This window comes from Gobio gobio (genome assembly GCF_949357685.1).
Source record: "Gobio gobio genome assembly, chromosome: 17".
In the NCBI taxonomy this organism is placed as follows: domain Eukaryota; kingdom Metazoa; phylum Chordata; class Actinopteri; order Cypriniformes; family Gobionidae; genus Gobio; species Gobio gobio.
The window spans coordinates 35,454,830-35,481,658 of record NC_137110.1 but is presented as its reverse complement, the minus strand read 5'-3'; the positions used below and the strand labels follow the sequence as shown (position 1 = coordinate 35,481,658).

The window sequence follows — 26,829 nt, the reverse complement described above, 5'->3', positions numbered from 1 at the left end:
AGATCAGATTCAGAACAATGATCAAAAAATAGATGGAGTAGATCGAGTCCATCAACACCCCCAAAAGCTTTCACAGTCCTGTACCTCAACATTTCATTCAGTAAAATAGAACGTTTTGATGATTGCGTTATTTTACATATGCATCTGCTTACACATGCTATCGCTTGTTTTTGCTTCTTTTTCACATCTTTTGATCTGGAGATTCTGTACTCTTTCAGAAGATGCATAATAGTACCCGCTACAGCGAAAACACGGAAAGCCGGAAATGTCCGTCAATGGTGGGTAAAGGGTCAATACTGTAAAGCTGCTTGCTTTAAAGCAATCTATCAAATAAAGTGATATATAAATAAACAAAACGTGACTTGACTGGAGTGCAGAATTGCAGAGTATATGCAAAATTATCCATGTTGAAATGATCAGTTGCTTTATTAACTGCTGTTTTCTCACCACTGCCATTTTTATGTTTATTTGTTTATTGAGAGAAAAAGTGAGCGCCACATTAACATATTCCTCTAAACGCCGCTTCCAGAAGCATGTATTGGTGTCGGAATATTCAATAACAGTATACCACTGCAAAGGTATCTCAAACTTCTTTTTACCTCTTAAGAACAAAAAATAACTTTGCAGTGAGTATATCTGGGCCTTAAGAATGTGTGTGTGTTTGACAAGTTAACCAAGCAAACGCTCACAGGAGAGGGCCATCAGAAATGGTTGGATCGTTTACAGCACCCCTCCTCAAACTGTGCTATGATAGCACTTAATCTCTGTTAATCCCAACAGAGTAAACAGCCTTTCTCAGACAACTCGGGATTAGTTCAGCTTCAGCTCCTATCTGAGGGGCAGAGGGAGTTCTGATACCCCCGGGGAGGGGAAGGGAGTTGGGCAGAGGATATTGAGCTGTTCCCTAAAACACAGCTGCCCCTCTGGGAGTCCAAACCCATGAGACCAGAGAACAGACATCCTACTGTCACAATTCCTCCTCACCAGGAGCATCTGGACAGGAACAAAGTGGACACACGGTGATCAGAGATGTCAGGACTAAAATCTGACTTGACACCAATGGAGTCACTTCCTTTTTCAGGTTTTGACAAAAAGAAATCATATATATTTAATTTGATAAATGATTGTGGGATTTCAATGTTTCATATGAATGATCAACAAACAATTCCAGGAACAGACACACAAATGTACAACATTGAATGAACTGTACTTCTACAGTCCTGGTCAGAACTATAGGCACCCTTGGTAAATATGAACTAAGAAGCCTGTGAAAAAAAATCTGCATTGTTAATCCTCATTACTAAATACATGCTTTTCTCTAATACTCATTGGCCACAATTAACGTTTTCCCCGCCAGTGTTTTTTGTTTTTTTTTAATCGCCAGCCACCGCCGGGGTTTTTGATCATTTTCACAAATATGTAATGGCCCACAGAATATTTTGTTTGTTTATTTTGTATGAATATCTGAGCTGCATGCAATATATCAAAAGAAAGAGATTTTAAACAAAACATTTTTTATTCTAGCTCCATGCATTCCTTTTTTATCAACACTTAAAAATGGGCAAGTTTCATAAAAAAAAGCAACATTTTGAACAAAAAGCTGAAAAAAAAATTCACATTTTTGTCAAAGACTACGTCCAGATCAGATTCAGAGCGATGATCAAACACAGACAGATTAGATTGAGTCCATCAACACCCCTAATACTTGCACAGTCCTATAAGCTCGTCCTCGGTCGACATTTCATTCACTAACATTAGGCAGTTTTGATTTATATGATTTAATGTTGATGATCACATTACTTTACATATTCATCTGCTTACATGCGATCACTTGAGTTTTTTTGCCGTCTTTGCCTTTGTTTTGTAAAATAAGTAAATATATGTAAAAAGCAAAATCGAAATTGTGTTCAGATCCACTTACATGTAATTTATTTATGTGTATATAAAAAAAACCCATAGGTCAACCACTAGCGCAGTGGTTCTAAAACAATGAGTCCCAATAAGTCTTAAAATTATTAATATTTAGTCATATTAACATGATATTAATTTATCAGCTTAGACTGGAGGTCCTTCAAATAATGTTTTCGAGAGTCAAAACCACAGATTATTTCAAAACTTACATCTTAAAAAACTTAAAAAAATATCTAAATATTACAACAAATTTGAAATATTATGCTTAAAGTGATAAAAAATTTGTGCCCAATTAGTTTAATTCCAAGTTGATATGGTCTATCCACTGCTTGTAATAGAGGATGCCACAGCCATGACGGGCTTTGAAAGATGAACTCAAGTGTGTCTCAAAGGGTTAAACTCGGACACCCTGATTACAAATTAGCCTTGTATGGATGTCAGGGGCCAGAGTGCAGAGGAGATAACATTTTATCAGAGAGGCAGATGGATGAAAATAGGTGATCAATAGCCCAGGGGATCGATGGTTTAGTGACATCCTTCTTAATCAAAGCAGCAAAGCCATGCTGACGGACCTGAACCCCCCACAGCACACTCAAAGATTATCTGTCTAAGGTCACAGCTAGCATCATGGCTCACAGTCACAAATGTGCGCACACACAAACATGGCACACATGGGAAAAAGACAAGTAACAATCACCTGTTGATGTCAAACTACAGCCAGACTCACTTTATTCTAGTCAAGAGACACTGAACATAACAGGAAGGGGCTGTCCAAGCAATTTAAGACTCATACATTTGTAAAGACTAAATCACTTTTTTAATGGGACAATATATATACACATTTTGTAAATGTAACTATGTTTTTGTGTGTATATATATATATATATATATATATATATATATATATATATATATATATATATATATATATATATATATATATATATATATATATATATATATATATATATATATATATATATATATATATATATAAAAATAAACGATGCAAATAGTAGCAAGAAACTGTCCTTACAGAATTTCCAGCATTGATCATTTGACTCACAGTAGGACATGTAAAGAAAAAACAGGCGGGATGAAAGAGCAGGAAGGAGAGAGGGAAGAGAGGACACAGGAGGAGGAGAGAAAAGCCACAGCATCTGTGGGAAAGTTGAAGAATTTTATTAACTGTGTGTGTTTCGAGAGGGGGGTCTAGCAGCACGGAATGTTCCGGGTGCTGATGGTCAGCCCAGGGTGAGTGAGAGGGCTGGCACGGGGGCCACGGACCACAGCCCCCACACAAAGCATCCTGGGAGCCATGGAGGAGGGAGATAGAGGAGGGGAAAAGAGAGAGGAAGAGGCTCGGCATGATCTCCCCACTGCCCCTCTGCCTCTCTGTGTCTAGAGGAAATGTGGAGCACTTCACTGCCCTCTGAAACGCATGCCTTCCCCAGTTAGCAGCGTTGCTAAGGGCCAAGCCTGGCTGGGTAATGGAATAAAACCTAAACGTTTTGCAGTTAACCTCTTAAAAAGGTAATTTTACTACAACAGTGTTCAAAAACATAGTCAATTATATATGAAAACAAATGTAGCTGGTAGCTTTTGTGGGACTGGTAGCTGTGTTGGGTTAACAAATAAGTTTTGATTTTAATAACATTGAGGAAGACAATAGCTTCTATCGGTTGACTTTAGGTCTCTCCAAACATGTACAAACACACTTATACACCCATAAATGGGTGTGACATGGTTGCAAAGACAACAAAAACAGGTTTCAGGAGTCATGGTGACAAGTGTAAGGGGAGAGGATGGGCGTCGCGCTTGATCCTCTCGGAAAACACACACACGCGCGCGCGCGCACACACACACACACACACACACACACACACACACACACACACACACACACACACACACACACACACACACACACACACACACACACACACACACACACACACACACACACACACACACACACACACACACACACACACACACACACACACACACACACACACACACACACACACGCACACGCACACGCACACGCACACAGACACAGACACAGACACAGACACACACAAGGAAATGGGTCACCTACTGCCTCCTGATCTGGTCTTAAAGCCCACCCTACGCACACACACAAACACAAATGCAACTTACATAAAATACCCTGAACTGTAGAAACAAAAATAACTACCTTGTCTTTGCTTGTCATAAATTCACATTTAAAGTCATGCAACAATATGATGACAAGATAATCATGTAAAAATTTGAAAATAAAAGAGCAAATGATGCCCAGGGGTCAGACCGGGAAGCTGTTTACCACCTGGTGTCGGCAGGAAAGGGTAATCAGGGCATGGGCATGGGCATGGGCATGGGCATGGGCACACACACACACACACACACACACACACACACACACACACACACACACACACACACACACACACACACACACACACACACACACGCACACGCACACGCACACGCACACGCACACGCACACGCACACGCACACACAAAACAAATCATTATTAACTCATCTGATTCTTGGGGAATTTGTCCTTACATGGGAAGAAGGCTAATTGAATTAATTAGCAATTCTGTTCCATGAACATGTATCATTGTGTGTGTGTGTGTCTGTAGACCTACTGGGGAGGAAATGCTGTAAGCAGACTGCAGGTTTTAGCAAGACTTTAATTAAAAATTACTGGCCATTCAAGTTAGATCCAAAATGGCTGCCTGCAATGAGTCAACAAGTCTGAAAATAAGGTACAGTTCCCTCAAAACAGGCCCTTTGAGAACACGTGTGCAAAAACTGACCATGACAACCATAGTTTCTAGGTCAGTGACAGATCTTTTTTTTTTTTAAATGCTTTTTTAAAAACCATTAACCAAAGTAATAACATATTTTCCTTACATATTGAATACCTTCAGTGCACGTCTACATTTCTTTATGATATTTCTTTAAGTTAATTTGTTATTTTATTTTAAGGAAAACGTATTTCAAATAACATGAATTATTAATTCATAAACATCTCTAGGTTTTCTGGGGGTAGTACCACCACACAACATTTTACAAATACTAATACTGACTAACATCTGATATCATCATGTAAATTATGAGGGGGCTCTTTTGTAACATATCAAAATAAATTTAAACTCAGAAATGAAAACATGATCATCACAGGTGTATTCATTTTTTTGAATAAATTAATTAAAAATTAACATCATGGCATTGACTACCATACTGTAAAATGATAAATACAAATGGGATCTCCTTCAAAACGTGCAAGAATCTTTGTTATTTTAATTGTTTATCTAGTAATAGTCACAATAATAGTAACAATACCTGTATTAACTGTTATTTTGATTAAATCTATAGATACTGTGTTTATAAAGCTTGGTTCATGGCAAACATATGTTTGCGTGACAGCTTCATTAATGTGTTGCATTGTGTTTCGGAACGTTTACCTGAGGGGAAGGTGGGGGGTGAGACAGTAGCCTCATCGCTGTTGGAATGCAACAGGCAGGGTCACGGGGGAATTGTCCGGAGTCTACATCAATCCCTTGTCAGGATGGTTTCCTGTTTGTGAGTGTGAACGCGCTTTGTGTTCTCCCTGGACGATCCCTTTGTGGGCTTGTGTTTACCCACTTGCCAGCACTTCCTGTCCAGCTCAAAGCCAGCGGCTGTTTACCCAACACTGACAGGCGTCGGCTAATGCAGCAGCCCGTGACAGGACAGCCCTCCAGCTGCCACAGCCCCCCAGAGATCCCCAACCCTAAACACACATCTCTGAACTTCTGCGAAAGTTCAGAGCAACCACATATCAGATGCTAAGTACCTTGTGTAAGTGAGATCACCAATTTCAGGTTTGGCCGAGTAAAACAAAAGAGAGCGAAATTCATAGAGAAGAGATCGACGTTGCTGCTCTTTTCTTTCAGGCTAATTATACCACTAATTCAGCTCATTAGTGTCCTACTGACTCACAGGTAATGAACTCTGACAGGCTAAATCTGTCAAACAGACAGCAGTGCACATTCACCTGCACATGCGCAGAGGTAGACACACACAAGCTCATTCATCTCATTGCTTTAACACTTACTTACAGAGGCACACACAAATCTCAAGCCTCAAATAAGCCTCCTGTGTCTAATCAGTAGTCAGTTATCGGATTTTGTTAAACGGTGGGATTTCATTACAATACTTTCATATATACAAGGGTCAATGACATGACGTGACATGATGTGTCCAAGTGTATTATTTCCTTTTAAAATAATTTGATAAATTCATGACCTATATCACTTTATTCTATAAAACCAATTTAGTTTGAATTCATTTTTAGTACATTTAAACGATACAGATTTTAAGTTTTGATTTCTTAAACCTCCAAAATGTCAAAATGGTCTTTATAATAAAACATTTAAAACTAAATACTAGGGCATTATTTTAGGTTTGAAACCTTTCATTTAAACAAATTGTATTAATATAAGTACTTTTAAAGCTGTTGAGATCATTGAAAACGTTTGTTCAGCAATTTTTTCAAATGTCAGGGTGGCACAACTGCAAACACGGCTCTTTTATTATGAATTGACAAGGTAATAACAGTAAACATGATAATCCAGATGACCCCAACTGATCCTTGTTGCAGAGTGAAAGGGGTTGTAGATCTTTCTCAAATACTGCTAAAAATGGCTCATTTCAAGAATGGGTAGGTTGGTACACTTTCCATGTCAGGTGGTACCACTAGAGTATATACATACAACTATATTTGGTTGTACCACCTGATATAAAAAGTTTTAAAAAAATTATTTAAATATTTTGAAATGTTATTTAACAACTGAATGTGTTTAAACACATTTTTCATGACTCCAAAATATGCATTACATCAGTATTGATAGCTTTATTTGTCAAGGACCCACATATGTATGTCATCGTGTTACTGCATTGTGATGCCAGACAGGATGAAAATTGTATCTAAAAGTCTATGCGTAAATGTTGATCCAAAGTTTTCATTTTGTTAGTTGCTCTGATCGTTTCTCAATATAGAAGAAAGTTTTAACCCTTGCTTTGGTGCATAAATATATGTCATGTATGCCACTTGGATGGACTGAGATGGACTGTTTTTCTGCGTTGCTGTCCGTGCAAACAACAAAAATTGGGCTGTATGCGGGCGTCCGGTAACCCTGCTGACAAGTGCGCGGACCATTGCAGAATGCAGATAGCCAAAGTATATTTGGGCTTTACACATGGAATATTGTTTCTTGTGTCTTTCTGCCCATAGAGAATGCTGTAAAACATACTAAATTTTCTTCAATTCTAATCTGTATTAACATTCTAAATGACCCCCCCCCCCCAAACAAAAACTAAACTAAACGTCAATGACAGAGAACATTCATGAGGTGAATAAGGCCACAAAGGGACAATTTTACTCTAAGAGCTGCTCTGTTCCTGCCCCCCACCCCCTTTTCTAACAAGGAAAAAACAAGGGCCTGAAATCAATTATCCTCTCTAGCCTAGTCGTTAGCTGCCCTTGGATAGACACAGATAATTAAGCTCAGCGCTTCTTTTAATATTACGGGCACTTAGCGATTCTGATTCTGACTGAGCTCTGGCCTGCGCTACACTCAAATCAGTCCCACTGGAGGCAATGGGCCACACTCATATGAGGTTCCATTAACTGGATCAGAACGCTTCAGTGGCAGCATGCAAATGGGGGCCAAAGGGCAAAGAGAGACAAAAAAAAAGTATATGTGTATGTATGAGAAAGAGAGAGAGAGAGAGAGAGAGAGAGAGAGAGAGAGAGAGAGAGAGAGAGAGAGAGAGAGAGAGAGACGGAAAAGAAATGTGCTAAGCATCTGTAAAACCGCACAGGACTTGATCTTCGCGTATCTGTACTCGCTATGCTCCCATCAAATCCATGTATGATGGGAGAAGTACGGAAACAGGATGTGACGCAGGCTGGATTCGAACCTGCACAAGAACAAAGGCTTTGAAAAGCTGACATTCTTGTCGGGATGTCACATTAACAGATATAACAGTTCAAATAGAGGTATTTAAACAAGAAATAATGAAACATCATTTTTACTGACCTGAATAAATAAAATACCCATGAGAACTCAAAAAGAAAGTCACTGACAGAGCGAGAGAAAGATAGAGAAAAAAACCCATACAAATACATACACATGATTTATTCTGTATTAAATTGGACAAAAAAAGTAGACAATGTGATGATTCAGGCATTAAATGCCTCTTGCTTCATATTATCAGCGCTCCTCATAATACGCCGTGCTCTGATTGGCTCTTGTCAGCCAGTTTAATGTCAATAGTAAATTGGAAGGCTTGTTAACCTAGTTGGGACATGATTACGGGCAATGGTAGGCAGTCATGTAAAAAATAATGTCTATTAGACTAATCTAATCAAGAAGTCCTTTTACAGATGAATTAGAACGGGGCAGCCAATTATTTGAAACATTTGCGCAGCGCTTTCTGTCAGTGAAAGAGAAAAAGAGAGGAGAAAGACAGCGACACAAGGGCTGTTTAACATGCAGGCCATGAGCTGGCTCATATCACCGGTCTTCACACTGGGAAGAGGTCAGAGGCTGACCAATGCAGGATCAGCTAGTTAATGCTGAAGAAATGGACCTCCTTGAATGCCTGACGGCACTGACAGGAAAACGATAAGGATAAGTACATGACAGAAAGAAGGTGCATGGCACATGTTGAAATTTAAAATGTGATTCTTCTTTCCTTTTCACAAAGAGAAAGTTCAACGAGTAACATTATGCGAGTAACTCATGGGACATTAATAGTACGTCGCTCTCCGTCTACGTCTGGAATGGAGGAAGAATGAAGCCCAGCAGGTCTCCCCAAATCACCCCCCTCATCCGTCCCCAGGGCCCAATCTGATCTCAGCTTTGGGGACGCACACCTGCACCCCAGCCCAGATTAAGAGCCGGGTCTAATTTGAAATCTGTTAGCACTGCCCTTTTAGAGACCGATATCTGGTCATAAAGAAGCTCTTTTTTAGCCACTTACTGCTGAATTATTATAGGCCAGACATTGCTCATGATGACGCATGTGGCTACGGGAGTCAGGCGGATTGTGGGGCTCAATATCTCAGTCTGATTGAAGTAAGACCCCTCTAGAACAGACTACACTCACATAGAACACAAAGTAGTACTTTTTACAATGACATTTACTGTGTAATAGTGGTGTCACAAAATACAGTCATTGATAACCATGATATTTAAAAATAAATAATATTGATATTCATGATAATTCTACACAAAAAATAATATTGTAAAAAATGCAGCGCTGCTGTATCTTGTTGACACTCTAACATAGTAGGTGACATTATTTCACTTTAACGTTGGTTAACACAAGATGTAAAAAAGATGATTATGTTGCAGTGTGAGACTAAAACTGTGAGACAAAAGCGAGAAACTCGACCCACACCCCGACAAAAAAAGTTAGCTCGCCAGAGTGGGTTTTTTTGGATGCCATAAATGAGGATGCCACAGATGAGATGTTAGACACCCCAATCTGCTTAGACACACCTTCGCCTCCATCATCATGCAGATTACGGCATGGTAGAGAAGAGTTAGTTTGTTGATATGTTAGCTAGTTAGCTAACCCTGAAACGGGAAATGTTACATTAAGGTCTTAGTTGTGTTATTAAAGCTCATTTATCACGGTACTGGACTTTATCTTTTCATCTTTTTCACCCTGGCCCCTCAACAAAAACACAGTAGGATATGTCCATTGGCTTTTTGATTATTGCAGAAAATAAGCACTGTGACCAACAAACATTCTTACACGTTTAGTTCTTTATTATAATCTTCACAAATGAAGATAACTTTCATGAATTTTAAAGCCTAAATACACTCGCCAGAAGTAAAAAGCTAAATTATCACAAGGAGGTTGATGCGGACTGGTGTATAGATGAGTTTACCTGATCAGCGTGATGTTTAATGTCCCCAACAACCTCTTTTGCCTCATTTAGGGTGTACTCACACTAGGCATGGTTGCCTTGTACCGTGCCCGAGCGCGATTGTCCCCCCTCCCCACTCCCCCGCTGGCCTGCACTCACATTGCACTTAACATACCGGACCGGAGCACGCTTACGTCATTTTTGTTTTGAAGAAAACGGGAATAAAAGTGTTTTCGCTAATAGACTGCCTAAAACATTTATCATTTATGCCATGCAGCGATTTTCACTTGATTGCACTGCACATATCAGAATATTATTACGGAGGCAGCTGACTTTGACAGAGGAATTTGCAGCTTTACTCGCAAACTACAATTCATGTTCATCAATGAGGTGAGAACCAGGACCGTTATAAACGTGAATATACTTGATTTAATTGGAAAGTGTATCCAAGTAGTAATAGTTTGGTGTTTGCTGTCGTAATGTTGATAGTAGCGCGCAGCTGTTCCGTGCTCCAGCACGGTTAGCACTCACACTGCATGCGAACCGCGCCCGAGTCCAACTGAACCGTGCTCTGGCCCACCTCTTCCAAGCGGGCCAGGGCCGGCTAATCGAGCCGCGCCCGGGCACGGTTCGGATCACTCACACTAGTCAAACGAACCGCGCTTTGGTGGTCAAACGCACTCGGGCACGGTTCAAACTGGCTAGTGTGAGTACACCCTCAGTCACTTTTTTAGGAGCCGCCTTTTCAAGACAAGTTTTTTTTTTATCACAAGGTACAATTTGAATTATTTTCTTATTGAATTAATATTGATTTTTTTGTATATCTTGAGCTTGTGTTCACCACCAACCTTATTCCAAGCATTTAACCAAAAATCCATAATAAAAGAAACAGTGACTTCAGGACGATGGAAGTGAAAGTGCTAAAATAATCGTTTCCAAGTTTTGGCTCACAGAAAACCTCATCTCTGTAGGATTCCACTATCATTTTGGATGCAATAATCATGTAATCAAAATCTGATATTGTGTTTTCTGCCAGTGATTACACTCAGATAACATGGGGTTTGAACAAAGGGATGTATGAAACGCACACAATGCATGCATTTCACACTTTAAGATATTCACACTTGGTGACAGGCTGCGAAACGTTCGAGTGTTGCTGAGGGTTGGCAGTGTGAGATGCCAGCGAGCGCCACCCTCCCAATAAGTCACCACGAGGCGCAATTAGCAGAGCTGTCACTCCTACCCTGCCTGGGCCACTAATACAGACCGGCACCTAGTGTGTGAGGCAGGGGGGAGAGGGGACTCTGGTGTCCATGGCAGCACCACACTAATTAAAAAAATGAGACTGCAACATGGCCTTGCTGCCACCAAAGAGCACTCATGCCAAAACCTATCGCCTACAAGAGAGTGTGCGTGAATGTGTGTGTGGTCAATCAGTCCCAAAATAAGCCCATAGCGGTGTCTTTGAGCGACCTCTTAGAGTTTTAAAGGCAGTGAAGGTGTGAATTTATCCCAGGCAGTAAAAGGTTAATGGGTTTATTTAGAGGTTCTCTCGGGCTCTATCATACATAACGGCCAAGCAGCCTATGAGGCATCAGGAAGAAGCTTTCCCTTTGCTTCAAAGCGAACAGCACATGTTTTAATGGCTCAATAATTATTCTGATGTTTATTTGCAGTTTTTTTTTTAAGAACAATTTATGTAGGTACTGATTTGTCTAGTTCTGAAAAAGCGATTTTTTAATGGAATGGCAAAAAATAGCCCTATTAACTGACAGATATCACTGATTCAGGTGTCCTGAAATAAAACATCCCTAGGATCAATAAATTGCAAAAAAGGATGGTCACACTTTATATTATGTGCCCTTAACTACTACACACTTACAAGTAAAATGTACTTATTGTGTTCTTGTTGTTTTGCAAAATACTTTTGCTGCTTTTGAGGTGGATACAGGTAAGGTTAGGGACAGTTTAGTGGTATGGGTAGGTTTAAAGGTGGGTTAAGGTGCAAGGGAAGGGTCAACAGTATAATTATAGATGTAATTATAGAAATTAATTACAGCTGTAATTACATGCAGGTACATTTTAAAATATAAGTACAATGTAAAAACATGTATGTACACAATAAGTGCATTGTATCAAATTATTAATTTAAATGTTAGTACACAGTAGTTAAAGACACCTAATATAAAGTGGGACCAAAAGGATTTTTTATTTGATGTTTTTTTTTTTTACTCTAAATCCAATAGCCGATAAGTGGACAATATTCTACACCGTTTTTTGTAAATTAATTAAAACTAAAAGACTAGAAAGTCAAACCAACTGTAAATGCTACAAACAGTTTTAGGCATTAGGGTCAATCTATCTCAAGTGGTCCAATGGAGGTTGCTTGGTCATTTTTTATTTTCCTTATTTCCTCAAGACAGCCGCTGTGGTTAAACAGTGCTTAAAATAAAACAATATCCTTGTAGGGCGGGGTTTTAGAAAGATGGGGGCGTGTCCAAATCAGTAAGTGTAGTTTTAGAACAGCTAAAATATAGCACCATTAATTCAACTCTTGACATTTTCTTAAAAGACGATTAACAGTGAAGTCTGGAAGAAGAGGCAGAGGTTGTTGAGGCTAAATGCTAAACAAAACCGTATAGACACAGCTGGGTCAAGAAGAGAAAGGAAAAAAGAGAGAGGCTGAAAACAGCATACTATTTCTCGTCGGATCCAGGTGGGCTGTCTGGGTGTGATCGCTCCAAAACATAATTCCAGCCTGCAAAACGAGGAATGATCCATGTGGAGAAAGAGGTGTGGAAGACAACGCGTCTCTTCCCCCTTACCTCCAACTCACACCCCCCAAACAGGCCCCTAATTGAAAGACGAGAGTAGCCCAGACCTTGACAGGCGGGAGGTCAGTCTAATTGCTGCTGGCCATATTTAACATTAAGATAATCAGCCCATTAATTACCCTTTGGATCATTAAATCAGTCGCTTGCAAAATGAAATTTCGAGCTCTATTACTCACTTGAGAGACCACGAGGGAGGGTTTTCATTTATCAGCCACCAATCCTGGATGCAGAGCGCACACACCAATGCCTGAGCTGTGCACCAGGACACAAGCTTGCTGAGTATCAGCATTTAGCGACAAGACAGCGCTTCACACAGTCTCAAGACTGAGACATACTAATCAGGAAGACCATGAACTTCACACACACCAAATGCAAATCATGTCAACAAAGCTGTATTTTCCAATAAGTAAAGAGTATACATTAGATTATATTCCGTTTTCAGATTTGACACACTCACTACAGTCATATGTGCTTTATCCAATCCGATTGAAGTCATTTTGATGGTTACAAGCTAAATCAATTCAAACAACCAGTGAAGGATGGGAAGGCAGCAAATTACACGCAACAGAGCACGGACAAAATCACATGCACACACATTCACGGGGTGACTAAGTAGTCTTTAAAATGTGAGTCGAATTCTACATGATTCTCAGCGATTTTAAATTTATTTATGGGGCTTTTTATGTCCTTATTTGGGTTTCCCAACCAGGCTTCCTGAACCCCTAGTGTCTCACGAGGGAACTGCAGGAAGTTTGTAAGATTCTGATAGAAATGCAATTCTGAATTCAAATAAAAGGCATAATAAATTACATTTTGATAATTATATAATACAAATATAAAGGATATCTATATAAATAAAAAAGAATAATAATAGTACTTTTCATAATATAATAATACTTTGTTTTTGTTTTGTTTTTATAAAATATTGAAAATAACTGTTTCGCATTTTAATACATTTTAAAGTAATTTATTCCTGTGATGCACACTTTTCTTGATGTACAGTAAAATGTCTTGTCTGCTTAGCCTACAAATGTATTACACATCAACTATCAATGTCACTGAGTAAAAGCCAGGTCCAGTCAAAAACATGAGGGAATCGCACTGAATTACACTCCGTCTATTTCAGCAGGAGTATTGAGGGTGAGCAGAGAGATGACTGTGTCCTGTGACTGAGGTTAATTGAGATAATATTGACCCTCTCTGTAATCTCCTCTTCCCACTCAGGGGGCCACATGCCTTCAACATACATAAATAAACAGCTACATGAGGAACTATAATCGCATTAGCACATCGACAACGGACGGCAGAAAATGGCGGATCCATATTGAAAGATTTTCAGAGAGGAGGGGAGTAATTAAAAGGTGCTTCAGGTGACTAATGAGGCCGGCGTGGAATGGGAAGTCGATATTTTGGCGGCCAGCAGTCAGCACTAATTTGTTATGATGGCTGGTGGGACTAAAGCCTCTCTGCCGATAATTACGCAGCTAAAGATGGAAGAGCAAGGAAAAGGAAAAATCTGATTTTAGGTTTTTCCACAGAACTCCACACATATGCTATAAGGCAGGTTGAGATGGATGACAAATGTCAGCAGCCGGACTGCTAAGAAAATGATGCGTATGTCCTGGACAAGATATACACTGCATCCGAATTCGCATACTGTATAGTAGGTACTACGTTTGGTTTGAAACTTACTTTGTGACTGTTAAAAAAAAAAAAACATTCTACATAGTATGACTGTGTGTAGTATGAATGAAAATTCAGAAGTACTACAGCTGGCATGTTGTCACTGTCATGTCACCTACAGCATTAGATGCGTTGCTTGACCACAATTCACAACTCGTCTCCCATGGCTTCATGGGATATTAAAGTGTCCATCGCACTGCAGAATCTCAGCGGTAGTAGCTTATCCATGTACTTCTCAAGTACTGTTCTTTTAATACTATGTATTTATACTAGGGCTGTCAATAGATAAAAAAAATTAATTGCACGCTTATCGTGAAATTAAGCATTCACCATTTATCTTATTAAACACATTCATTTTGTCATAATTTGCTATATCTAAAGTAAACAATCAGATTGAAGGGTGACTAATCAAACATTATCCTTCCTAAATGTGTCTGTGTGAAATAACGCGAATGTACTGAAATGTGTCTGTACATGAATGCACCGCGCGATCAGTGATTGAGAGCGCGCACATACACGGTTGGTTTGTGCATCAATATAACAGATTCTCACGCACTTACTGTACGACACCAAAATTGCGCTCTTTAGAAACAATAGCAGAATACGACAGGGCTCGTGTTTTAAAGCAAAGTGCACACTGGAATGAATAATTCACTAAAAACACAATGTGAGTCTCTATTCTCTCTGACACGTCTGATGTAGCCTAATCATTAGGCTGTTTGTATCTGTTTGCCCTGTTTTGGACTGTTTGAATGAATTCGATTACTGGATCACTAAAACTTTCCCAGAGTTTAACGGCTTAAAATGGTCTGATCACAGACAGAGAAGCAGAATCGGGTTAAAGCGTTAGAATTGACATTTCCTCCTACCAGGGTTACAGGTGCTGCAGATGCTCAGTGTGATAAACTCCCAACTTCTAACATCATCTAACTGTGTGAAGAAAATTACGTTAATGACGCAGCTTCACATACTTCTGTAATTTATTTGCGGTAATTGCGTTAAATTATTTTAACGCGTTAAGGACTTTAAATGAATTGCATGTGTTAACGTTGACAGCCCTAATTTGTACATATTACTTTGTTGCCATACATGTTTTTGCATATTGTATAATTGGGAAATATAAAGTAGGAAAATATAAAAATCGACTATAAGAGTCGACTGGTTATGTGAAAGGCTCAAACAGATATTTGTTTGAAAGAGGAAATAATAAAATTGTGTACCTGCTGGCATCAGGAGCAGGCTTCAGGCGTCCTTGAGCATTGGCCTCCCACACACTATTAGCCAGCTCATTGCCGATGGCAGACATGACCTTGATGAGCTCCAGAGGCCACTCGTCCAGGTCCAAAGAGCGAACACGGGATAGGTGAGTACCCAGGTTCCGATGAATGCCTGAACATTCGATACAGATCAAAGCCCCCAGGTTCAGACTGGCCCAATCAGGGTCTGAAAAAGCCAAATAAAGAGAGACACAAAAAATGATACAAGTGTATATATATATATATATATATTATATGGCATAGCCATATATACGGCATATATAACCCTATTTTGTCCATATACTGTAGAAGGATCATTCTGTGTGTTGAATCATTTAGTCAGACCAATATATACTGATCAGCACATAAAAGAAATGTAAACACAGATCTCAGATTCTAACAAATGTATGCAGGTCAAAACTCACTCTGAGCTTCACAATCCACACAGCGCGTGTTTCCTCTCATGTTCCTGACAGACTGCAGCGCGATGGCTTCTGACTGGCTGCTCAGACGAGACTGCGGGCACATAAGTAAGTTAAAGTTTGTTTCAAAGGTAATGACTCTCAAGAAGCATATTATAAAGCATCATTAGACAATTCTGACTACACAGCAACATTGCAAACACACAGCATTTTATGCTGAAATGAGATTCCAAAGCAGGGAAACAAGAGGAGCTAAACAAAAAGAATAGAGGCACTCTGTAGAAGGTCCAGGGAAATGTAATTTGCCCTGGCCTGAGGCATAAACACACAGTGGGTTGAGAGTTAAAATTGTAGCTATGAAACTGGCATGTAATACTGCAGGAGGGTAATATTAGAACGAAAGTAATTACAATTTCTAAACGTGTGCATGATTTTATGTATGGTATACATAGCCATATGTATATATTCAGCCATGTAACAAGAGGGTGGGGTATTTTAATTATCTTATGCACTTGATAAAACACCAGCTCTTTGATAAGAAAGGACGTCAGCCAATAACATTGACTACAATCATTAAATCAGGGGCTTTCAAACTGGGGTTCAAGATGGTTCTAGGGGATCTATAGAACATTTTAGAGAAGAAAAAAAAAAAACAAATACATATATATTTTACAATACAGTACTCTGCATGTTGGTTGAATCACATTACTGGTGTTGGAAAAAAGGTGTTTTTTTTATTATCAAGCAGTGAATCTTTTTATATATATATATATTGAATATGTTTATGCCCCTAATTAATTAAAAATAAAGTTTTTATTCAGAAATTGAAAGCACTCCCCTCATAGAATAGGTACATTCAAGTTACTGTATGCGTAAACGGCATTGTTTATGTATTGTTGAATAAATTAATATATGAACGTCAAGTAACTGACCCATGTGAGACCTTGGCATGGAAATCTTAAAAAACCCTGGTCTAAATCATAGCCATACATAACATAATATGTGATGCACACTGTTTGTGTTTTGAATCTGTTTTTCTACCTTCTGTTTGCTGCTCTCGCAGGACTGCAAGCTCGCCAGGATCTGGCTCTCAATGGCCTGAACCCATGCGTCCCGCTCCTCATAGGACGTTGCCTCAAAATTCCAAGTCTGTCCCGTCAGAGAAACAATGATGAACTCAAAGTTGTCCTCTTGTTCTAGACCAGATGGGAGAAAACAGTCAGGGTGATTACTAATCAACAACTACAACTTCAGAGAAGCAGTATGTTTACAAAGTGATGCATTTAAAATTGTCATTTTTTGTTTCTTTGTTTTAAAGCAACTTTTTATAAATGTGATGTTTTCTGAGTGCATCTTAAGACATTTTATGATTGATTAACCCGAACACTTTGTTGTACTGTTCTGGGATAAAAGTCACCAGGAAGGATTCTCTCCCCTGTGGAGCACCTGTTAGCTGCGGGACACACTCTACAACCCCTGACCTGTAGGGCTTGCCCCACGACCCTGGTCAGGATATGCCACTAATTACAGACCAGACCAGACCAGCATCCCGATCTTTCCAAACGTGCTGCTGGCCCTGTCCACAGCACTCCCTAGGCAAAGTGACATATGGATCTGCTATCCAGGGCCGTGGTTAGGTTAATGGGGCAATCATGAGACAATTAGGAAAATGTGTGTGTGAGTGAGTGAGTGAGAGAGCGAGAGAGAGTGAGAGCCCCCTTTTCAGGAGTTTATCTCAGGAGTCTGAGTACAGAGAAATGAAGGGAGGTTATTTAGGGTCAACATTTGGAAAGTGTTAGGAACAAAAGGCCATTGACTGGGTGATCAGATGGGACAGCAATGGAAGGGGCACGCAGATGGCTTGAACAGAGAACCTGCATTGATGAGATGTGGCGGTGTGTCACAATCAAAGGGATCCCCCCTGAAACACGATCTGAGCCAGTAAGAGATCACACACTTTACACATTCTGTTTATAATTTACTCTAGAGGGGACAATTACATAATGAAGAAGTAATCAGGGAAGTAATACCCCTCCACACACACACACACACACACACACACACACACACACACACACACACACACACACACACACACACACACACACACACACACACACACACACACACACACACACACACACACACACACACACACACACACACACACACACACACACACACACACACACACACACACACACACACACACACACACACACACACACACACACACACACACACACACACACACACACACACACACACACACACAAGGCATCCCTAAGGCCAAAATGCAATATGAAGTGGAAAGACCCATGCACCACATAGCATCTGCAGGCCAATGAGAACAGGAAACAACCTGGAAACTCTGTATTCTGGAATACATCCAACAATCTAATCCCTCACGGACGGCTGGTATCCCTGGCAGACAAACTAATTTCAGCCTCAGATGGCATGCTCATGAACTCATGATGTACTTTTTATTCAAAAATGCCAAGAACTTTATTACAATCTGATTGGCAGACATTGGGAGTCAGGATACATAGGTTTATACCAGGAAACAAAGAAAGAAAGGTCACATAGCCTCTTCCTGTCTAAAGAAGAAAGTATCAGCAGAATCCCCACGGACTGTGTGTGCATCTCAAATGTATGTTACAATACTCACCAAAATGAAAACAACAAAAGACAGGAATTAACGATAAAGGTATATTAATGTCCACACCAGTAGATACTATCTATTTATGTTGAGGTGTGCAACAGGTATCTGCTGCTTTAAATGTTCTAGCTCAGGGATATTCAGTTCCAAAAGTTCCAAGTGTCTCTACATTTCCTGCCCAGAAGAGGTCCAGACAATACTTTTTTTTTTTGGATAAATTTACATCTGGGCAGCCGTATTTCTTTTTTGGAACAACAACAAAAATATATTTTGAGGAATGTTTTAATTGTTTTCTGTACATACAATAGAAGTTAATTGACTTTGTTGTTTTTTTTCCTAACATTTTTTTGTGATGAGATTTTTGTCCTCCACAGAGGACAATCAGTTATACAGGTTTTGAGTGAGATAAGGGGGCAGTTCTTGCCAGAATAAGCTGTAATGTGAACCAAACCTTAATGCTGATAAGCTGGCTTTGTGAATCAGTCATTTTGCTGAAAGTTTAAAACACATTTATCAATTGTATTCACAGCTTATTTGTTCTCCTTCCCATAAATAAGCCTTCAAACCAATTTGTCTATGATGCTTCTCTTCCGGCTACACTATGTTCTGAGACAGCTTTTCGAGTCATCTCCCTGTGAGGCCATTTCACAAGTATAATCAGCGGGAAATCTGTGCAGCCACACCATTTCCTCTCCTTCAGTCAATCACAGGCCTAATTGAACTCCTATCATACAAGTCATATTAAAGGTCCCGTAGGGCCATGAGCCACCCTCACTGCTTTAAAAGAGCCTTGTGTTTAAATCCCAAAATTCCTCCCTTACAGAAAGATATGCTTGGAAGACGGAATGCTCCAAAATCTCCGAAAAGGGAACTGTAGGAAAGAGATCTTTCCTGTTCTGGATCAAAGGAACGAGCAGACATTAGATAACTTGCTAATTTACAGCAAAAGTCAAACTCAAAACATCAACAAAAAAGTGGCTGGGGAGTCTGGGCCTATTATTTATTCATTTTAAGGTTTTTCGTTATTAAAATTTGCAAGGTTTGGGGGTTGGTGGGATCACTGGAGCATCCCAGCCTAGATTGGACCCACCCTTCAAAGGCACCGGGCCCTCTGGGGTCAGCAGCAATGTTCTCACCCTAATTAAATTGCAGTGCTGTTGGGGAGAGGGCGGTATTTGACAATTATGAAAAGCAACAATGCAGAAAGACGATATTCAGAGGCAAATATGAAGATTGGCTCCGCCTCCTCCCCTTAGCACACAATTAATAAGAAAACAATTGTGTAATACAAAAACTGTGATGACAGGGCATCAGGCAGCCACCCCTCCCCTCCATTTCGCCCTTAAACTTCAAAATGGGGCAGCTATCATTCATCTGGTGCCTGGTACTGATCTCCATATTCCACAAGCTACTAATATGACAATAATTACATTCTGTGCAATTTAGACCGAAAGTATCCAATCATTTCTGTGCCTTTCTATTGCTGCGGTTTGGTGTTCAAGCATATTGCAGAGGCAAGGAAATTTGTGAACTCTGACACAGGCAACCTTTACCGACAAATGGCACACAATCAACTGAGAGCAAAGATGCAGCATACACAGAAATGAGGCTGGCCAGGGTGGGGGTGTTACCTCTACGCGGCCCAAACGGCAGTGCTTGGGGCTACAGTGGAAGAGTTGAATGGTTGGAAACACAAATTAACCGAGCGAAATGTCAAAGCACACAGTATTGCTTTGTGACACAGGTCATTAATTCCCATATTATCCCCTCCCCTTTCAAGCATCCAACATTAATAACCTGACAAATATTACAGGAGTTATTCAAATACAGGGAAAAATAAATAAAGCAGAGGAGAGGTGGAGTCGTGGGAAAGGGGGTATACAAAGAGGAGGAGCCAAAGCTTAAAAGTGACCTCCCACAATGAATCCAATATCACCAAATGACATCATCCAATTTACCATCACTAAATCATCGAAACTCAAACATGACACTTTCACACAAACAAACACAATTATGGAAGCAAAGCATAACTTTACAATCGTTACATGCTCTAAAAACCGTAATTGCCGTGCAGGGAGTGTTCTGGGGGTGAATGGTGCATCAGGGAGGACTGAAGGATAAAGCATAATCACAGGGTCTCACCGTATGTGTGAGGGGCTTGTCTAAAAAACAGGGGTACACTGACTTCCCCCTTGCTCTGTTTTCTGGAGCTTTACCTTCAGTGTTGGAGGCACTGCTGTAAATGTTGCGAAGACTACTGACGCGATTTAGTTTCCATGCCCTACGTTTGGCTGCTTCCGATGGCAGGTACAGGAATAGGTGGAGAGAAAGAAAAAAAGACGAAAAACAAAGCAAATGATAGGAGTGGAGAAAGAAGAACAGCCAAAAAGATATTTGGGAAATAAACAGGAAGTGTCACAGCAATGAAAGACAAATCATAGAGAAAGTTAGGGTTAAACACAAAGGATGAACTGCAGTCAGCAGTCAAAAGTGCAAATGTTCCTTCAAATGAGAGCTATACAGAAATGTTTAATTAGCTAATGAAGTCATTGGGTATGAAGCAGGGGTGAAAACACATTGCATTAGTTTAAAAAGGCATAATAATGCACCGCTTGAGTGGAAAACTGAAAGACAAAACAGGTTATGTCCATGTTATCATGCAAAGTCTCTAAATGAAAAATAAAGATAAATCTATGCATTCCATCAAAGATGAGATTAAAAGAGGAACAAAGGGTGACTTTTTTGCCATGTGGACACTAATAATGTCCAACAGTATACAAATACAATGCATCACATGATTCTTTTTTAATTTTTTCCTAATGTGCCACCACTGTGTAATTCCACCACACCAAAATATGTGTTGTTTAATAGCATTCTGTTACAAAAACGACAATGGTTTTGTAAAAAATGGTCAAAATTACAGCCTGATTGGACATGTCCACAAAAATATTCTATTCACATGTGATATTTACTTTTTCTTTGTTCACATCTCATCAAGTTAAGATTTTTTACTGATAAAGTCATCATTTAAAATAACTTCAATGTGGTGGAAATTGCACCACAACTGTGTGACAGAATTTTTGAAAAAAATTGTTTATTTCACTCTTTGTTTAAATGTAATAATTATCTTTAGGGATTTTCAAGATTATGAATTTTCATTTTAGGATTGAAATTTTGGATCTATGACAAGGGTAAAACAAAAAGCATAATATAAAAAATAATAATGTGACTTTAAACAAGCAACAATGAAAAAGCTGAAATCTGATATTTTTCATTAAAAAAAATTCAACCCATGGGACATAAGTGTGTCCATAGAAGAAGCACCCTTAAAGAAAACAAATTATACTAAAACTACTGCGATATGCAAAATGCAGTTTAAATCATTTCATTCTCAGTTTACGGTGTTGTTACGACCCCTAAGATGGTCAAATAAAGGGGTAAAGGGGAGTAACATTAATTTAGGAGAATCCCATATCTGCAGGCATATAACACAACCAGATAAGGTGTAAAGATACTCCGTACCTTTACCTCCGAGTATTAACACAGGTCTAGTTTCGTCTCTTTAAATAACTGTACATTTCCCAGCTGTGCCGACAACTGACCTGAAGTCACTTCGGCTCAGTGCAGTCTCACTCTTTTCCCCTTGGGCCAAAGGGGACATTTGTTACACAACAGTAATCCTGGAAAAAAACAATCCCATCCAGTCCCTTCCATGTGCACAGCATCAGAAGCAAAAACTACAATAACGTGTACCCGGTAGCTATTTTCCACACAATAGACTCTGTATGGGATAGATTTACTCTGTCTTATTGTCTACGTGCCACGCTTGGTCCCCCACGCAAACCATTCTTCGCCTTCTAATAACATAAATTCCATGAATGTCTTCTCTTAACATGTCTTAAAAGACACTTCAAAATGGCTTTTGTTGATCACAGGCAGCAACTTTCAGTTTGAGATGGTGAATGGTCCTTTTTTCCATACCATTAGGAAGCCATAAGACCATCTTCACTTTGTTCCTGAGAATAATAGCGCAGAGCCGTTCACCTGCAGAATGCTTTAATTAAACGCTGCGGCCACGTGCCAGACCGATTCCAGCTGAGGACACCTGTGAGGCCCCGCCATCCTCTGGAATGTCTTTCTCTTTCTGGCTGTTTCTTAAAACGTATCGCCTTCCTGAGGTATCCATCTCTTTGTGCAACCATCAAGGCATTCATGAGCCTCCCGCTGTCCCTGTGCAGTGCAGAACCCACGCCGTCTGCCTGATCCGGTTTCAAAGGCTTTCACATTCTCTGCTCGCATCAAACGTAGTAATTACTTAACAAGGGCCACTTAGGGCCCTACAGCTCAGCGGTAATTGATAAACTGTGATCGTCCGTGCAGTAAGTTTGCCATTTGAGCGGTGAGCTTTCAGCGGCCCACTGTTGGGGGGGATGCGAGGAGTGTAAAAATGCACGGCATGCTGGGAAGGATTGATCTTCGTGTGGGTGTGTAGGGGGATGAAAGTAGGATGTGTGTGAAGAGACTTTGTTTCGGAGAAAGAAGAAGAGGAGGTGAGCTAAAATTAGAGAAAGACCCAGTGACATCAGCTGATAATCTAGCAGCACATTGAGATTGTGTGTGTTCAGGGACACATTTCTAAAACGGTTACAACCAGCATTTAAGATGAAGACAACTGTAGGATAACATCGAAATGAATCACCTGTATACAATAACGTTATTATAATACTTTTTACAAACTCTTACATTTCTCAATATCAAGAGAGACTTAGAAAATTGAATGTATACTGATGTACAATATTTGTTTTATCAATTAAAATAGACTGGTGAGGTCTAGTGATTGTAGATCTAGACTGGTAAGTGAAAGATTGAAGGATATGGAACTGCCATTGTGTCCTTGAGTGTATTGTAATTGGAAAAACTTTGAAATCTTTACCAAAGCCAGCTTATTGTATAAAGGTGAATCCTATTTTCATTACGATAAAAGCATCATGTAAGTGCCATAAAACTGCACTATATTCCAGGATTCAGAAGCCATATGATAGCTTTGTGTGAGGAACAGACCAAAATACAAGTCATTATTCACATTTGTTTTCCCCAATGCGGTGAGTTGGTGACTGATGCGACCAGATGACCTCAGCAGTGTGTTGAACTTGAGAACTGGATCAATCCAATTTCATGAACAAATTATTCAGACTGGTTTTGAAAACCCGGATCAATCTATACATTAAGACTTCAAATAACTTTGTTTGCTCTCTTTAATATACCAAGGAGAGTTAGAGCAGAAGTCAACATTTTTATACTTGATAAGACATGGAATATTTGTGCTTTACTCATATGGACAATTTTTTATGATTATTTTGTGGTGCTTTTGCATTCTTTTTGAACTCCAAGCCTCATTAATTGTAAATGTATGGAAGAGAATGATCAGTACATTATTAGGAATATCTCCGTTTGTTGTTGTTTTCATAGAAGGCAGTCATGTAGTTTGGAATTTTTACTGCATTATACACAAAACTAATATATTGTATTAAACTTCATTAATTGTATTACTTAAGCATAAAGTACAACACAAATGATTGTGATGTATAAAGACTATATTTGTGTTTGCAATCCAGCAATACACTTTTTTAAATAAATTCAATAAAATTATTATAAAGAGGATTCAGAAGGAAAATGTGTTCAAAAACGAAAAAAATGTTACAATGCAAACAATCTAAAATAAGTATCACCGTCTTTCAGTAATACTATATCATGGTTTTGGAGTGTAATATGAGCAAAACTTGTTTTGTGTCACATGAGATGTTAGCCAAACACGCTGTTCAAATAGCACCTTGCTATCCGAGTGCATGTAAGTGTGTGTGTGTGTGTGTGTTTTATATAAAACACTATGAATGCACTACCTGGCTGGTGGAGCTCATGAATAACAGAGGAGCTGACAGCCTTATCCCTCAGCAGGTCCGCGGTGTGACAGCACTCCCCGGCCCCACGCACAAGTGCTTAATGGCTAAATTGGGAGACTGTTACTAATCGCTTATTGAATAATGAAAGTGACACAGCTGATAAAAGATTTCAATACTGTAGATTATTTATAATATTTCACTTAAGTGCCTGCCTGACGAATGGGGGCTGGGGAAGAGGCCCGGGCAGCGTCTCACAACGTTCAACCTTTTCAAAAAACGTGAATCAGGGCAAGACAAAGTGGCTCTCCAGGGTTAGGAAAAAGGAAAGGGGGAGGGAGAATGGGTAAAGAGTGAAAGAAAGATAGTGATGGCGAGAAATAAAGAGGGGGTGAGTGAGGTACATTAATGCAACCCCATTTCTCACAGAAGACCCCTACAGGTCAGAAAAGAAAAATCTCTTTGTTTCAACACAGAAAAATCCAGAATCCTCTTCCTGAATGTAAAATGTGCAAATATTAAATGTGGTCCACCGCAGTAGAGGAAGACATAGAAAACATTCTCATAAGACACTGAAGTATCAATCATAATAATCACTCTTAATAAACAGATTCACCAACAATGTTGTTGTTTTTTGGGGGTGGGGTAATTTTTTTTTTTTTTTAATTAAGAACTCCAGATAGGATAACTTGGAAAATAAAACATGAGGTTCAGAGATTTATGGTCAAAGACTGAATGCAATTTTGGAACAATGTTAACGTCTCTGCTTACTACAATCTAAAGACTATCAGGGGCCTCATTTCCCATAATTCCACTCTTCCATGACCACATGGTGGCACCATAGAGAGAATTAAGTGGAACAGATGGTCTCTCAAAACTCTCAAATGCTAACGTCATGGTAGAGATGGTGCATCAGATCAGTGGCTCTCAACTGGTTTTGGATTGGAAATCAAATGGCAACCCAACACAGTAAAAAACTAAAACAAAAAAAGGATTGTGCATATTTACATACAATACTGTGGAAAAGTTTGGAGTTTGTTTGTTTTCAGAGGTGTCAAAAGTATTCACATTCATTACTCAGGTAGAAGTATAGATACTGGGGTTTAAAAATACTTCTGTAGAAGTTGAAGTATCAACTCAAGCTTTTTACTCAAGTAAAAGTGTAAAAGTACTGGTTTCAAAACTACTTAAAGTATAAAAGTAAAAGTAATGTAAGGGGAAAAAATGCCATTAAAGGGGTAGTTCACCCAAAAATGAAAATTCTGTTATCATTTACTCACCCTCAAGTTGTTGCAACCGGTATGAGTTTCTTTGTTCTGAAGTTTGAAAAATGTTTGTAACCAAGCATATTATATGCAATCATTGACTGGCATAGTATATTCCCCTACTATGGCAGTCAATGGTTGCTCTATCTGCATGGTTACAAACATTCTTCAGAATATCTTCAGAACAAAGAAACTCATACAAAACTCAACAACTTGAGGGTGAGTAAATGATGACAGAATTTTCATTTTTGGGTGAAGTATCCCTTTAAGGACAAAAGATTAGGCCGCGCCACAGTGCATACCCCACCTGCTCAAAAAAACATTTTTCTAAAGGCCATAATGACTATAATGTTATATTAAAAAGTTCATGTTGAACATTTTTAGATGCACTTGCGTTTCAGCCGCATATATTCCAATTGAAAATGAACGCATTTTAGGACAATGCAAATACATTAAAGAACCATATGTGTACTACTGAGCATTAACGTGTTTCATGGAGCGGAAGATTTGATGACTAATTGCCTATAAATATTTTAAAGGTGCAAAAAGTCAAAATTTAGAGGCATGTTATCAATAACCATTTTTTGAATGTATGATCAGTATGGCCAGATTGGGTAGACAATTTCCAGCCCAAAATCCTCACCAAATGTACATTTATATAAAAAAAAAAATGGTTATTGATAACATGCCTGGTTATTGATAACAATTTTGCACCTCTTACAATACTTATAGGCAACTAGTCACTCCAAGAAAAAAAAAAAAAACTTTAACTGCCAAAATAATGTGATATTATTTTATTGCCATACCAATCAATGTTGATAAGTAAGTTACCATTTTATCTCCTTAAAACATAACATTGATGATAAACAAAATAAAAAAAAAATTCCAATAAAATGGATCAAATATGACTATATGTCCAGGTAGAAACCGTCAAAACGGCTATCCCTCAGAAAAACACATACATA

The 26,829-nt window shown here is 39.2% G+C and overlaps 1 protein-coding gene across 7 annotated transcripts in view; it reads right to left on the bottom strand.

The window, feature by feature from the left end:
* Positions 1 to 26,829, bottom strand: part of agap1 (ArfGAP with GTPase domain, ankyrin repeat and PH domain 1) — a 234,948-nt gene that overhangs the window by 6,462 nt on the left and 201,657 nt on the right. For 4 of the 7 annotated variants that reach the window (XM_079841021.1, XM_079841022.1, XM_079841019.1 and 1 more), the window contains 3 exons: positions 17,085 to 17,239; positions 16,047 to 16,137; positions 15,586 to 15,808 (listed from right to left, as the gene is read on the bottom strand). In XM_079841021.1, coding sequence (XP_079697147.1) covers positions 15,586 to 15,808; positions 16,047 to 16,137; positions 17,085 to 17,239 — 469 coding nt within the window. Of the gene's footprint in view, positions 1 to 15,585; positions 15,809 to 16,046; positions 16,138 to 17,084; positions 17,240 to 20,918; positions 20,997 to 26,829 lie in introns of all 7 variants that reach the window. The other 3 variants (XM_079841020.1, XM_079841017.1, XM_079841016.1) reach the window with 2 other exon arrangements.